Source organism: Patagioenas fasciata, chromosome 1, assembly GCF_037038585.1.
Source record: "Patagioenas fasciata isolate bPatFas1 chromosome 1, bPatFas1.hap1, whole genome shotgun sequence".
Lineage (NCBI taxonomy): Eukaryota > Metazoa > Chordata > Aves > Columbiformes > Columbidae > Patagioenas > Patagioenas fasciata.
The window spans coordinates 18354990-18370468 of NC_092520.1; the positions used below are offsets into that span (position 1 = coordinate 18354990).

The window sequence follows — 15479 nt, forward strand, 5'->3', positions numbered from 1 at the left end:
GCAGCTACTTTTTCCTGGTTCGTCACAAAGGTCTGTCAAAAAACAGCTACTGTCTAAGGACCTGATTCCCATTCTTCTGTAAATATTGCTTATCTGCTCATACAGATTTGTCTAAATGCATCTCTGTCATCTGTAACAAGGTAATAGGCCTAAAAATTACCTGATGTCATCCTGCATCTTCCACTTAGCTACAGAAGATACTTTAAATCTAAATTGATGCCTTTATTACACCTCTTTCTACTCCTTGTAGCACTTTCGGATATCATCTCCCAGTAACTGCAACACAGAGAAAGAACATAAACCTGTTCTGTTATCAGTGTTATTTTCTTGTGCTGAAAAATCCCCATGCAGAGTTCAGGTTCAATATCTCCACCGATCTGTCATTTTTATTTGCTGTATTAATTAAACAACCCGTAGAAACTCCATACATTGCAGTCTGATAGGAGCTGGTGTCCAGGCTGGATTGCCTGGAGCCTGGACAATGAAGTGGCTCCGCTGGCATGACATATTCATTAATAGCTTGTGTGCTGAAGCTTAGTGAAAAAAACCACAATAAAATCATAGCTTGACATGAAAGAAAAGCAGGACAAATGACCAGTGTCTGTGTTAATAATGCAAACCAGTGCTCTGAGCAAGACAGGGAAGGTGCCCAGTGCTGTTCCGGGTGGGGCCAGCCAGGGTTCTCTTGCAGCTGCCCAGGCTGGTGTGCCCCTCCCGCGCTCCTCCTCCGGCACTCCTCTGCTGTTATGCATATGAATATGATATCCCTGGAGACATTTCCTTATCCAGAGCAACTTCCTAACAAAGTGTGGGGTTCCAAGTTACAACGCACTTATCATCTAGCCCACCTTACACTGTAATGCCAGGCTGGTTTTTGTGTAAATGGACTTCAACTTATTTAAGTCAGTTTTACACACATCCTAAAAGATTCAGAATGCACACTGATTTTTCTGTCCAGTAAGCATGAAACACCAAGTCAGCATATCAAGCAATTGTCTTATGGATAAACTCACATTAAAAAGAAGAACCTGTTCACTATTCACTTACTTAATACTGTGCTAGTCCTGCTTAAACCTCTTATGACCAATAATACCATGTCCTTCTAGGAGTGGAGATTAAGGACCATTAGTTCACTGTTTATACACTGACAGAATGATGGCAAAAAGATACAGGCACCTGAAATTGCTCCAGGTTACCAAGAACAATTCAGCAGTTGGGCAGGAAGGTTTTGGTCTCGTACCCACAAAATTAAGTTTTCCCCAACCTCTTCCATCTCTTCACACCTCTCTTTGTTTGGGCTGTAAGCTGTTCAGGCCAGGCACAATCTTATTATGTATATAAGGTGTCTAGTGTAGGAGGGCACTTAGACCTCAGACTAGATCTAACAGCTGTGGGATTTCTGCTCTTGCCTCCCTCCCCAAAGCTTTTCATGTGAGCTCTAACAGCTCTGAGAAATGTTGTATCTCAGGAGACCTTATCTTTGACTAAGATATCTGCATCTTTTTAAACGCCTGGATAATTTTTGTAACCAACATTCTGAATGTCAAAAGTTCAGTTGATGCAATTTGCAATGAGTGAATTGGAAGTATCTCAAAAATACAAGATTTATAATGGGAGTGAGCCAAAAACCACAAAATGGCCACAGAGCAGCCATTACAGAGTCATATGTCCCCAGCATTATTTTTCATGCAAAGTGAGTAATACATTTTAAGTCAGTCACAAGAGCTACAAGACTCCAAGTCATTCCTTTGCACAAGATCAAAATGTGCTGAGGTTTCTTCATGTAAAAAGGTAATTGATAGATTAGTGCAAGTCCTTATTAGGTGATGCTGTCCTGAACAGCCACAGAAAAAAAGCCAGTTGAGAGCTAGTATTGTCTACAGACTTGCTGAGAAATCTTTAATGCTAGATTGCAGCCTACGTGTGGGGCAACACACACTGGCTTGGTCAGAAGCCTGGTAGAAAAGAGACATCTCCAGCTCCTCAAGTTGAACGTCTGTCAATTATTTCTTTCTGCAATCTTTACTTAAGTGTCTAAAGAAACTCCTCTTGGTACAGCTTCACAAAGAAAGGTTGTCCAAATGAAGATTTTAAAAAAGAAAATGAGACTTGATTGTCTTTTGGAAAATTATATTAAAAGCAGATAGAATACATGCTGTGTCAGGGAGAGGCAGCCTTTGTTATACCTAATCACACTGTAAAAATCAGTAATTAAGGGTGAAATAGTACTTCAGAGACATTATGATCTGTAAGTCCAGATTAATCAGGACAACACTTTACTAATTCAATGGTAAGATGTAACACCTTTAGAACCAAAATCATCAAAAGTGGGTGTTTTCAAGCTCAGGAACTATCCCAAACACACTTCCTTCTGGTTGTATTAAGGCAGCAAGTAGACTTAGTACAATTGCAATGTTCTCTGCAATGCCTAAAGCCACCTCTGTTTGGCAGACAGATTCCCAGGAGCATACCTTCAAGAGGAGACAGGACTCCACAGAAAAATATTTTACCCCCCCATGAGAAGGGACGACTCAGACCTGTTCAAAACTCTTTTAGAATCACAGAATCATTTCGGTTCAAAGAGACCCTCAGGATCATTGAGTCCAATCACCTAATCTTCATACCATACAGGGGTGAAATTAAGAGGGAAAGCGTTCACTCTCACCCTCTTCTTCCAGTTTTTCTTTTTGCTTCTTATTTTCAAATGCCATTTTTGTAGTTCCTCTGAGCAGCCTCAGCAAGCTCAACCAGCCCATTTTCAGGGCAATCAGAGCTGATCCTTCATCCCCTCTGACCATCTTTCCCAGCACTGTTGGAGCAGCTTCACCCTTTGTGCCATGCCTCTCTTCTGGGATTAGCTGCTCTTTGGGTTGGCAGGACCTCCTGTCACAGAAGCAATATCACCACCTGTTAATCCTGGTTCTGCCACAGGTAGAAGCACATGAGGCTGTAACTAGAGGCAGGCAAGAAAAACAAGGTTACTTTATTAGCAAGTTCCAGCTAAAGGGTAGACATCACTCAACTGGATAATTACAACAATTCCTTCTGGCTTCCAAATTACAGAGAGTGAAAGAGCATTATTTTGAAGAGGCTGTGTCTGGCAGCACTCTGAGAAGCACGTGATGATGGAAAACGTATCTGGAAGCCGCCTTTTGCTTTACATGGTTCTGGCTGTACCGCAATATACATCACCTAGTTCTACCTTAAACCTTGAAGTTTTCTTCGTTCTGCTTGGCATGTGCAGCAGTTTCCCTTGAATTTCCACTCATTTTCTCCTCATCTGTGAGTCAGTATGTGCTGGAGCTGTGGTTGCTGGAGGTTCCAACCAATGGAAACCCCAAGGTACATTTTGCCCTCAGCCTAATGCCATGCTTGGGCTCCAACATGCCATGGGGCAGAGTCGTTATGAAAGTGATGCCCATGAGACCTGTTGTCATTAATTGAGACCCCCACATAGGACCTTTGTAATTAGGGAATGAACAGAGGCAATGAGTCATTATATTCGGTACTGTGGGAGTCTTAGGAAAGGATGTTTTCTGTAACTCATGGAAATAACACGCGACCTTTGACATGACCATTTTTTCTTTATTGTTAACAGATGTCATTGCAGTCAAGGGAAGCAGGATACCATATTGCCACTGTTTTAAGAGAGTCACTTAATTAAGTCCATGCCTTTTATACCATATATTTAGAGCCTTCAGGAATGTCAGTCAATTACAAAGTAGCCTTCAGATATCTCAGATGCTTGCAAGTTTGGCCAGTAATGAGGCTGAGAGCATATCCCAGACACACACATGCAGAGGACACCGACACGGGCTGCCACAGATAGCACGGCCTTCGCCAGCATCCCCACAAACACCAACAGCACCCACACACAAGCACCGATAGCTCAGCTCCCTCCCTCCTCTCCAGCTTGTCAGGAATGAAGCCTGCTGGTGAGAACACACATGCCTTCTCTCTCCATGTTCACAAGCACGTCCATGTTCCCAGATCTCTCAGATGACAGCACAGCTCCCGAGTACACCCAACGACCATGCCTGAACTTACCCCCTGACCCCATACAAGAAGTCTGTTCCTACCCACTGGCTCATCCAGCTTGATCATCACCAGCGACACAGATGCACACAGCCATATGCTCAACTCACAGGCATTCCACACTCACCAACACCTTAAATGTCAGCACAGGCACTGATTCCACCTCACATCCACACCCAAAGCCCAGGACTCTCACCCGGCCACTGGCTCAGGCCTTGAGTATTTCTAGAGGCAGGTCTTCTCCAGCTAGTCCGGTTCAAAATTTGCCAGCAAACATATGCACGCATGCACAAGGAATTAAATTCACTAGGCAAGTATTAGCACACCCAGGTTTTTCCAGTTGTTGGAATTTAGGCCATTCAGTCTGAAGCCAGGAGCTCTTCTCAGTCCAGCCTTCCTGGATCTGAGTTTCTACAACACCGTTCCATGTGTCTCCATAAGGTATGTGTCTGAGCTCCAACTCACATTTTTAGCTCATCCCAAAAACATCACTCACATTTACTCAGTTGGCTGAATCACCCTCTCAACTCCAGCAACTGTACTGACTATAACAGGAGTTTAGACACCTTCCCTACACCAGTGCTAAATCACACCCCTAAAGTCAAGGTGAGATACGCTTGCTGCTCATCATTGTGCAGTGAAGAGCTTACACTTTCTACTGCATTTCCTAGGAAACCACAGAATTGATTTCCAAGCAAACTCTGAAGGTTACAGAAGAAACAAAGGCTGAGGGTTACACTTAGCAGCAAGGGTAACATTGTCTTGGTTGGCTTCTTACAGAAGGCAATGTAACTTGCTCTATGTAAAAACTGGACTCAAGAGAGATATGAGGGGTCTTGGTTTAAATGCATTCATAATCCATTATGGCATGTCAGGTTCTCTTCCAGGGGATGCTGATGGGCATTTGAAAGAAGCTTCTTTCCACATACGTACAGCACATGTACAGAGTTTCAAGCAGTTCTGTGATTTAGCTGGGAACAAACACAGACAAATACTGAGATATTCAGCCCTTCACTACCTCTCATTGATGCATCCTGCCTTGGAAAGAATACATAAATTGTTTCAGTACTGAAGCCATTTCTCCTCTCAAAGGGTTTGTCCCAACAGAAGGAAGAAAGATATTTGAAGATCCAGACACAGAATCAGAGTTCTTTTTTTTTTTTTTTTAAATACCCAGGGTCCTTTTTTCTGTGATAATACAAAGCTTGTCAAAGGTGACAAGAAAGTACTGTAGGATTCCTGTCGCTTATGGTAGCTATTAAGCATAAACTAACTGTCACAGATGAGATTTTTCTTTTCAGTAGTGTGGAAGAGAGAAAAAAGTTTCATTAAAATGCGGTTATTTGAATATATTCATTTGGAAAGAGATGCGGATTACTTGATTATAGGGAGAGGGAACAGAGGTGACTTTCAGGATCTGAACATTTTGCTTCTTGTAGCAATGTGTTTTATCTGCTTCAGGGAATTTTGAAATTAAAAAAAAAGCTTCATGGCCACAAGAGGGTGTAAAATTACCCAGCACAAAGAGCAGGTTTTGTGCACTTCAACCTTTCTGCTACACAAATCACCAGGAGGGTAGTGAAAATTATACTCTTTTTCTTGGCAGTAAATCTCCATCTGAAAGAACTTTTTCATGGGTGAGTTTTATTTGGACTGCATAATGACAGAAAACTCAAAGTGGAGATTCTGTAAGCTTTGCTTGGATGGAAAGGTAAATTTTTAAGGAATTGTGAAGATTCCCATGGAGAGAAGTTAAAAAAACAGTACTCTTTTTGGGTGTTTGGTTTTGTTTTTAAAAAACATTGTTGACAAAATGAACAAAGCTACAGGCCACAGGTGTCAGCAATTTGATACATATTGTAACATTATACTACACTTGATAGTCTCTGTAAATATTTATTAGTATGCAGCAATAATATTTTCACACCTTCCCAAATACTCCAAACCATGCAGATAGTTTCTTTCTGATTTTTCAGAGACTGCCATGCATGCAAGTTATTGAACATTTTTTTCTAACTCTTCTTTCTTTATTTCTGACTTCACTATTTTCTCCTTTGAAATCTTCATTTTATTTAGCATTTGGTGACAACCCGCGTTTGGTTTTTCAACAAAGTTAGAAGCCGAAATGACTTCACCTGTCTTCTGCACCATTGGTTATTTCCTGTTCTTCCCAGCTCAGCATGCTGACACACTTCCATTGCCACCCTTTTAGTTCAGGTGAAGAAGCTTCTCTCCTGGTCTTTTATGACCCCACAGGTCACTAGATCCACTTCACATCTTAGCCGTTCTGATTTTATCCCTGCATATTCCTGTTATGTCCTTACATAGATCTCAAATAATTTTCCTTTCCACAAATTAGAAGTGGATTATCATCCTTCCCATTAAATGTTACCCTGTGCTGACCACATGGGAGCAGGAAGGACACAAGCTCCAATCTTTCTGTGGGTCATTTCTCATTAGCAAAATGGGAGTGGAAAGTATGACTTTTCCTCTGCTCTGAGTGTTGGGGTTTTTTGTTTGTTTGGTTGGGTTTTTTTTCTAGAACTTGAGCTCTTTATGACATGGGAGGCCTCGCCGTGTGACAAGGTAATAGCCAGCACAACAGTCGATCTGGTCTGCAGCGTGCTGATTGCAACACAATAATCATAAATTCTAAATCATAACATATCTGTTGTATTTGAGAAACAGTTTCAAAATGCCAATGCTAATATTATTCCTTTCCCATTATAATCAGTAGCAAAACATATCAGAGTCCTATGACAGTATGTTTCTGTCAACAGTTCTCACTCTTCCTTAGACACTGCAGATACCCAACTTGTCTAAACAACCAAATATTCAGAAGTTCAAACACCATGAAGAGCTGCTAACTTCAAGACCAGCTTGTTCAAATCTAAAAGATTCTTTCCCATCTCCAATCTTTGGATTCCATGTTTTAAATAATAATCCATAATGAATCTGTCTTCGTAAGGATCATCCCCTTCTTTAAGACTAGTTGTTGCATTCATCATTCATGGCTGCTAGAGAAAAACACAATTAGCTTCTGGGCAACAAAAACAATGAACTGGGAGTAGGTCTTCAAATACAGGGAGACAAGGGATCTGCATCTGAGCATGGCAGCAAGAAGGATTTTGCTGAAAGCTCATTATCTTTACCACACAAGAGATCTCTGCAACTTCAAAGAGACAGAGAATGAATCCCACCAGTAACTACCGGTGGAGACTATGAATCAGTGGGAGAGTCAGACCTTCATCTCTCCAAACAAAATAAAACCCTGAATTAATTAATTTCTTTAATCAAAGAATTGAAAAGAATCAGAATTTTCTGCCAGGCATGCTGTCAAACCGACACAGTGACTCAGCAAGCCAAATAATTGGTCTGTAATGTGATTATATTCAGGGATTCAGGTTGGGGTTTAGACATGTTTGGTAGGGAGATTATGATCTGGTGGCAGTTACAGAGACATGGTGGGACAGGTCACATGACTGGAATGTGGTCATGGATGGCTACGCCCTTTTCAGGAAAGACAGGTCAGCCAGGTGTGGTGGTGGAGGTGTTCTTTATATGAGAGAGTAACTACAATGTATTGAGTATTGTCCAGGCATGGATGAGGAACAAGTTGAGAGTCTGTGGGTGAGAATTAAGGGGCAGGCTGGCAGGGGTGATACTGTTGTGGACATCTATTACAGGCCACCAGATCAGGGTGAGGAAGTTGATGAGTTCTCTACAGACAGCTGGGAGCAGCCTTGCAATCACAGGCCCTGGTTGTGGTGGGGGATTTTAGCTTCCCTGATGTTTGTTGGAAGGACTACTTGGCCAGCCAGACACAGTCTAGGAGGTTCCTCCAGTGCCTTGATGATAACTTTCTGATGCAAAGGGTGCAGGAGCCGACTAGAAGAGGTGCATTGCTGGACGCCATCATCACTAACGAGGAGAGTCTGGTTGAAGTGGTAAAGGTTGAGGGCTGCCTTGGTTGCAGCAACCATGAGATGGTGGAGTTCAGGATCTCATGGGGTAGGAATAGAATACCAAGCAGAACCACAACCCTGGACTTTAGTAGGGGCAACTTTGGCCTTTTCAAACAATTGCTAGGGGAAATCCCATGGGCAAGGCTGCTTGAAGCTAAAGGGGCCCAAGATAGTTGGTTAGCATTCAGGTACTGCTTCTTCCAAGCTCAAGATCAGAGCATCCTGACACGTAGGAAGTCAAAGAAGGGAGCCAGGAGACCTGCGTGGTTAAACAGGGAACTGATGGATAAGCTCAAGTGGAAGAGGAGAGCTTATAGATCATGCAAGGAGGGGCTGGCCACTTGGGGAGAATATAAGGCTGTTGTCAGGGGATGTAGGGAGGCAACTAGGAAAGCTAAGGCCTCATTAGAATTACACCTGGCAAGAGGGGTCAAGGACAACAGGAAGAGCTTTTTTAAATACGTAGCAGATAAAACTAACACCAGAGGCAATATAGGCCCACTGATGAACAAGGTGGGTGCCCTGGTGACAGAAGATACAGAGAAGGCATAGTTACTGAATGCCTTCTTTGTCTCTGTCTACTCTGCCAGAAGCTGTCCTGAGGAGCCCTGTACCCCTGAGGCCCCAGAGGAAGGCAGGACAATTAAGGAGTTTGCCTTAGTTGATGAGGACTGGGTTAGGGAGCAATTAGGCAATCTGGACATCCATAAATCCATGGGTCCGGATGGGATGCACCCACAGGTGCTGAGGGAGTTGGCTGAGGTCATTGCTGGACCACTCTCCATCATCTTTACCAAGTCTTGGGAAACAGGAGAGGTGCCTGAGGACTGGAAGAAAGCAAATGTTACTCCAGTCTTCAAAAAGGGTAAGAAGGAGGACCCGGGTAGCTATAGACCAGTCAGCATCACCTCCATCCCTGGAAAGGTGATGGAACAACTTATCCTTGGTGCCATCTCAAGGCATATCAGGGATAAGAGGGTCATCAGGGACAGTCAACATAGCTTCAGCAAGGGGAAGTCGTGCCTGACCAACCTCATAGCCTTTTATGAAGACATAATCAGGTAGACAGATGATGGCAAAGCAGTGGATGTGGTCTACCTTGACTTCAGTAAAGCATTTGACACTGTCTCCCACAGCATCCTCACAGCTAAATTGAGGGAGTGTGGTCTGGACGATCGGGTAGTGAGGTGGACTGTGAACTGGCTGACGGGAAAAAGCCAGAGAGTGGTGGTCAATGAGGTAGAGTCTAGTTGGAGGCCTGTGTCTAGTGGAGTGCCTCAGGGGTCAGTACTGGGGCCTGTATTATTCAATATATTCATCAATGATTTGGATGAGGGAATAGAGTGCACTATCAGCAAGTTTGCTGATGACACCAAGCTGGGAGGAGTGGTTGACATGGCAGAAGGCTATGCTGCCATCCAGAGACCTGGACAGGCTGGAGAGTTGGGCAGGGAAAAATTTAATGGAATATAACAAGGACAAGTGTAGAGTCTCGCATTTGGGCAGGAACAACCCCAGGTTCCAGTATAAATCGGGGAACGACCTGTTAGAGAGCAGCATAGAGGAAAGGGACCTGAGGGTTCTGGTGGACAGTAGGATGGCCATGAGCCAGCACTGTGCCCTTGTGGCCAGGAAGGCCAATGGCATCCTGGGGTATATTAGAAGGGGGGTGGTTAGTAGGCCAACAGAGGTTCTCCTTCCCCTCTACTCTGCCCTGGTGAGACCCCACCTGGAATATTGTGTCCAGTTCTGGGCCCCTCAGTTCAAGAAGGACAGGGAACTGATGGAGAGAGTCCAGCACAGGGCAACAAAGATGATTAAGGGAGTGGAGCATCTCCCTTATGAGGAAAGGCTGAGGGAACTGGGGCTCTTGAGCTTGGAAGAGACCGAGGGGTGACCTCATTAATGTTTATAAATATGTAAAAGGTGAGTGTCACAGGGATGGAGCCAGGCTCTTCTTGGTGACAACCAATGGTAGGACAAGGGGTAATGGGTTCAAACGGGAACACAAGAGTTTCCACTCAAATATGAGAAGAAACTTCTTCTCAGTGAGGGTGACAGAACACTGGAACAGGCTGCCCAGGAGGTTGTGCAGTCTCCTTCTCTGGAGACATTCAAAACCCGCCTGGACACCTTCCTGTGTAACCTCATCTGGGTGTTCCTGCTCTGGCAGCGGGATTGGACTAGAAGATCTTTTGAGGTCCCTTCCAATCCTTGACATTCTGTGATTCTGTGATGTTGTTAAAGACTGAAATGAAATAACAGATTAAACACAAAGTCATCAGGCCTGCAGTTTTCAAAGGTCCTGCTGTCTGTCATTAAACAAGTAGGAACTTGGTGCAAGAAATAATTGCCTGCTGTGTCATCACACTAGGGTTAGTAAATAGCCGTAATAAGCTGATCTAGGTGTGGAACACACTCTGCGAGAAGGTGAGGATGATCATGTTTAGATCACTCCCCAAGACTGATGTCTTCTGGCACAATGTTTTTCCTTTAGAAAAGGGAACGATCAATGACCACACATCTCATCTCCAATAAATAGACCCTGTCCCCAAGACCCCCACCCCACTAGGAAAGGCAACAGCACACGTCTCTGAGGTCTCCCAGCATCAGGCAGTGCCAGTCTACTCAACTATAAGGAATTCACATACCGAGATGCTAAGCACAATACCACACAGGAGAAGCATTCTTGCTGCCACCCTCACACTAGCAGATGTACTGCAGCCAACATCTTACATGGAAAAAAAAATGCTATGAAAACAGAATAGCCAGAAATCTGCTATGAGTGTAAAACACATTAACCAGATGTTGTACAGAGATGACTTTGTTACTCAAGTAATGCATATAGGCTAATTTAAGAAAATGAAATGTTACAATTTTATTGTCCTGAATAATAATGCAGCCATAGGCGTAAACCACCACAGGACTGGTAACAACAGAACTGAGGAATCACCTGATCATAAAACCAAAGGAAACTCTATGAGCAGTGGAGAAACAAAGATTTATTTAACAAAAGCATTTATTAAGAAAAGTTATATTGTTATTAGCAAAATACTTGTAATGGGGTGGTCTTTCACATGGTGGACCTTAAACTACAGTTTTCCATTTAAAAGGAATTCACTGCTGAATGTTTAAGGTTGCTAACAATTTTTTTCCCCAAAATAATCATATTGAATTTGGCCTCCATTACTGTAAAACTGATTCCTGGATTAGTTCTTCACTTTCCTGTGAAACACCAGAGCAAGGCTACAGGAAGTGATGGGATGTTCTGTGTCTACCAGTGACACTGGAAATCCTTACAGATGCTTTTTTTCCTCCCACAGTCACAGCTAGCTGTTTGCTGACTTCTTACCTCTTTGTATCACGAGTCATGCTCTATTCCCAAGCATCAGTTCCCAGTACTTAAAAAAAAAAAAAAAAAAAAAAAAGAAAAGCTACTTAAGCCACTTTCATTTTAACTTGTTTGTTTCCTGTAAAATCGCAATTGTTTATAGCCTTTCTGGATCTCAACATTTTCTCTAAACCTGCAGATCCCATAGCTGCGGAGCCCAGGGCAGGGTATGCTGCTCCAGCTCAGGCACTGCCACCACATGTCACAGACACTCATTTATGCCAGTGTAACACATACTAAGCAAATGAAGGAAGCTGCAAATATTGCCAGCGTTACCGGTCTGGGTTACAACAGGCCATGCATTAGCAACATGGTCATGTTTTGCTCATCTTCCAGCATCTTGCTTCCAGCCCCTCTGAGTTTTTGCAGAGGGGAAAAAAATAAACGCCAACAACAGAAACTACCAACCACAAAAAACCCTCTTTTTCAGAAAGTCCCAAGTGTCGTTGAATGCAAACATGTCCTATACTAATTTCAATCTGTTTCTGCTTTTTGTGCTTCTCCCTGTAGGGCACTTACAGACTAAGGTTGCAGGGTCCCAGTCAGAATGCAGAGGAAGCCACTGATGCCTGGTCTCTAACCCAAATGAAGCCAGGATTCTGCTACCAGATGGCCAAACACCTCACAAACTAGTCCCTTCAGAAGAAATTCCTACTGTTCTTATATTTTCATATATCAAATACCTTAGAAATAAGTATTAATGTTTAAATCACAGCAGTTCACAAAAACAATATATGATGAAGAGGCTCCAGGACAGACAGGAGAAGTGAGCATCCTCACTGCACAGCAAACTCGTGTCCTATGAATGCTGCGCAACTCCTCTGGGAATCAAGGGCAAGAAAATGGTGAATTGGAGTCCTCACAGCCCGCTTGTATGAACACTCTTCCTATCATTAAAAGACAATCTAAGCTTTCTAGCACTGCTGTTTTGTTAGGTAAGGACTCATTAACCTTTTAAAAGTTAATTATTTAATATGCCAGAATCATATTACTGTTCTCATCTACCTGTATTCCTGTTTGATTTGTATAAAAATGTACTAAGGAAGACAACCATACCATTTAACTGCAAGACTGAGTTGGTTTTCATTAGTGGAGAGGAAGACAACAAAATTATCCCAGACAGCAGCTCCCACCAAGATTTGATTTGGAAGCTTTACACAGAAGCTAAAAACATAAGTCTGTGCAGTCATAAATAATTTAAAACAGTTCTCGTGGACAAAGAACACTTCAAGGAGGATGTGACCAACTGAAGCGAGTGGGATCTCTGGGGTGCACAAAGAGCTGGAATCCAAGAGGACCTTCTGGGCCCTCCCGGCAACTCAAAGCTGGGTTGGGGCGAGGGATGCACTGAGGCCTGGGGGCAAATTCCCCTGGTCCAAAGGGAGAGCAGTGTCACGGCTGTCAGAGGGAGCTATGTTGGTCAAAGCCTTCAGACATATGGAATTAATCACAGAATCACAGACTGTTAGGGATTGGAAGGGAGTTAATGTTTATGAAGAGCTGTGAAGATGAAAGTCCTGAGGATTAGGATTTCCTTGGAGGGTTTCACTCTTTTCTTTCAGTTTTAAACAAAGTTTTTAAAATGTTTCATATTCAGCAGGAAATATAAATGCTATTTATCCCCACAGTCTTCCAGACAGCTCTATAGAGAGACAAGAATTACTCACACAGATGTGAGGTCAATTCCATATCATCCGTTTCTGTAGTGATACTGGCCAAAATATTTTTGCTCTGAAAATAACCCAAAAGCTTCCACTAAAGACTATGCATCAGGAAAAGTGGAGAGCTGGTTCACAGAAACCTCTCAAGAAGCATGTGATGTTTGTAAAAAGAAATAATACCTAAATTCTCTGTCTATTCTCTGCCTCCAACAGCATGTTAAGTTGTTTAGGGCTTTTAGAATCCCCAGTCTATGTCAGAATTACAGATAACGTTTTCCCCAGAGTTCTCAGGAACAGCCAGCAGTATAACACTTTTAGATTCAAACAACCTGTTTCGAAAGCACTGCAAGTCTTTCAAAACTTCTGTTGGGTTGTGTTTCTCTCACCATCTGCTGATAGCAAAGGCCAAGGAAAGAAGGTAACTGGCCCTCACAGAAACATGGGCCAAACTAGGACCCACCTCAAGCTTTCCAGATCTGTTTTACATGGACAGTCACTTTCCACTCACTCCAAATGCAGTTGGATAAAAATACTAAATATGGGAATACTACATTATTTTCCAACTCATAATAAGCAAGGAGATAGAACTGCTGAGAACATCAGCCATGAAATTTAATCCAATAAGTTGTTTCAATAAAGCTGAGCCATTTCACTGAAATATACTGATTTTGACCAAGTTTTCTTTGCTGACAGACTAAGGTTCAGTGCTCTGATCACTTCTGATTAGAGAGAAGAAAACTCAAGCAAAAGAAACCTTGGATTTCTGACTGTAAAAATCACTATTCAACACAGAATTCACCATTATTTGATTCTATGAGTACCCCCTGCAGTGTGTAAAAGATATTTCTTCCCATTTCATGAATATTCATGAATAGCAACAGAGGGAAAAAGAAGAACTGTTACTATGCAGCAAAAGGGCACTTGCTTAAGTCTGAGATAGATAATACAGTGCATCCTAAACCTGCTGAAATGTAATGACAGTCTTTAAAGGGAGAAAACCAGCTCAGGAATCAGAGATTTGCCTGCAAAAAAAAAAAAAAGGTATGTATCTATATCACGTTTGGCTGGGATGGAGTTAATTTTCTTCACAGCAGCTCATATGGTGCTGTGTTTCAGATATGGGACCAAAACAGTGCTGATAACACAGTAACATTTGCACAGCACCAAGGCCTTTTCCTGTTTCTCCCTCTGCCCCTCCAGTGAATAGAGGTTGGGAAGGGACACAGCCAGGCAGATGACCCAAACAGGAATGGTATTACAGGAATGTCTGATTTTCAACCCAATTTTTCCCCACGGTGACACAGAATATAATCCTAGAGTTCATTTTAACCTCACCTTTCTCAGATGATACCACTTTCTGACTTTCTAAAACCACCCTTCCTGTTGTTTTTGCTACTTGTGATGCCCACAGCCTCTACATCCACAGCAAGAATAATGGTATCAGAAGCTGCAGCAAATCCATCAGCAACAATAAAAGTGACAGCAGGGAAACAGTTTAGCCAGTGTACACAAACACTGCAGGGTTCACATGGACACGGCATCAATTTCCAGTTGCCACAATACAGTATTCTGCTTCACCCAAAACTAAGAGCAGAAGTAGAATTCAAAATTATGTCCACAAAATGAAAAAAAAAATACCTACAGCATAAGTGTCAGAATTAAAAGGGACAGCTAGGCAGTTATGCAAGATTGATCACTGAGCAGAATATAATGTTTAAAACTACAAATTCATCAACTCCTACAATGATAGATAATTATTTTCCAAATATTTCCCTGGGACAGACCTGCAGTTACATTATTAGCTTTAAAATCTGAGACCCAAGGAAGGTTTAAATCTTCTTTTGGAAGCAAATTCCAGTGGTTCTTAACCTAAGGGTAAAATTTACACCAACTTCTCTGTAAAGGGTGTATCAGCATGACCTTCTTGAAGGAAGTATGCTACCCCTCCTTATCACTTTTAACAACAGAAATCCAACATTTGAAAAGTAATGTTATCACCCAGTGACATCAATACGCACATGATAATTACGATGTTAGCAAGCTTGGATTTCTAAAGCCTGTTCCTTCATGCTGGATTAGGTTGTCTTGATTTATGAGGGCTAGAAATGGTACTTTTAGCTACAATAGTTATGATCTTGCTTCAAAACCAGCTCAGATTAAACTAAGAGTATAGCAGCCTGTGTGCCCACATCTTTTCATCCAGCAGTAGAGCTGGAATCAGAAAGAGAAAACATGCTTTAATGATAAAAATACAGATGAAGACAGGAAATTACGAAGAAATTTTGACTGAGGACAGATCCCTTAAGTGACCCATTAAAATGTTTCTTCTTTCATAGACTGTGAGAGATTTGAGATCTCTTGCCATTAGAGTGTATTTACTTATTTATTCTACCATGTTATTTTTCCAATTAGAATTTTTATGAAATT

The 15479-nt window shown here is 42.3% G+C and overlaps 1 protein-coding gene across 1 annotated transcript in view; it reads right to left on the reverse strand.

Moving 5' to 3' along the window:
- Positions 1-5814: 5814 nt before the first annotated feature.
- Positions 5815-15479, reverse strand: part of CWF19L2 (CWF19 like cell cycle control factor 2) — an 85213-nt gene continuing 75548 nt past the window's right edge. Inside the window, exon 18 of the mRNA XM_071803755.1 lies at positions 5815-9328. Within this exon, the coding sequence (XP_071659856.1) occupies positions 9303-9328 (26 nt within the window). The 3' untranslated portion in view covers positions 5815-9302. The remainder of the gene's footprint in view (positions 9329-15479) is intronic.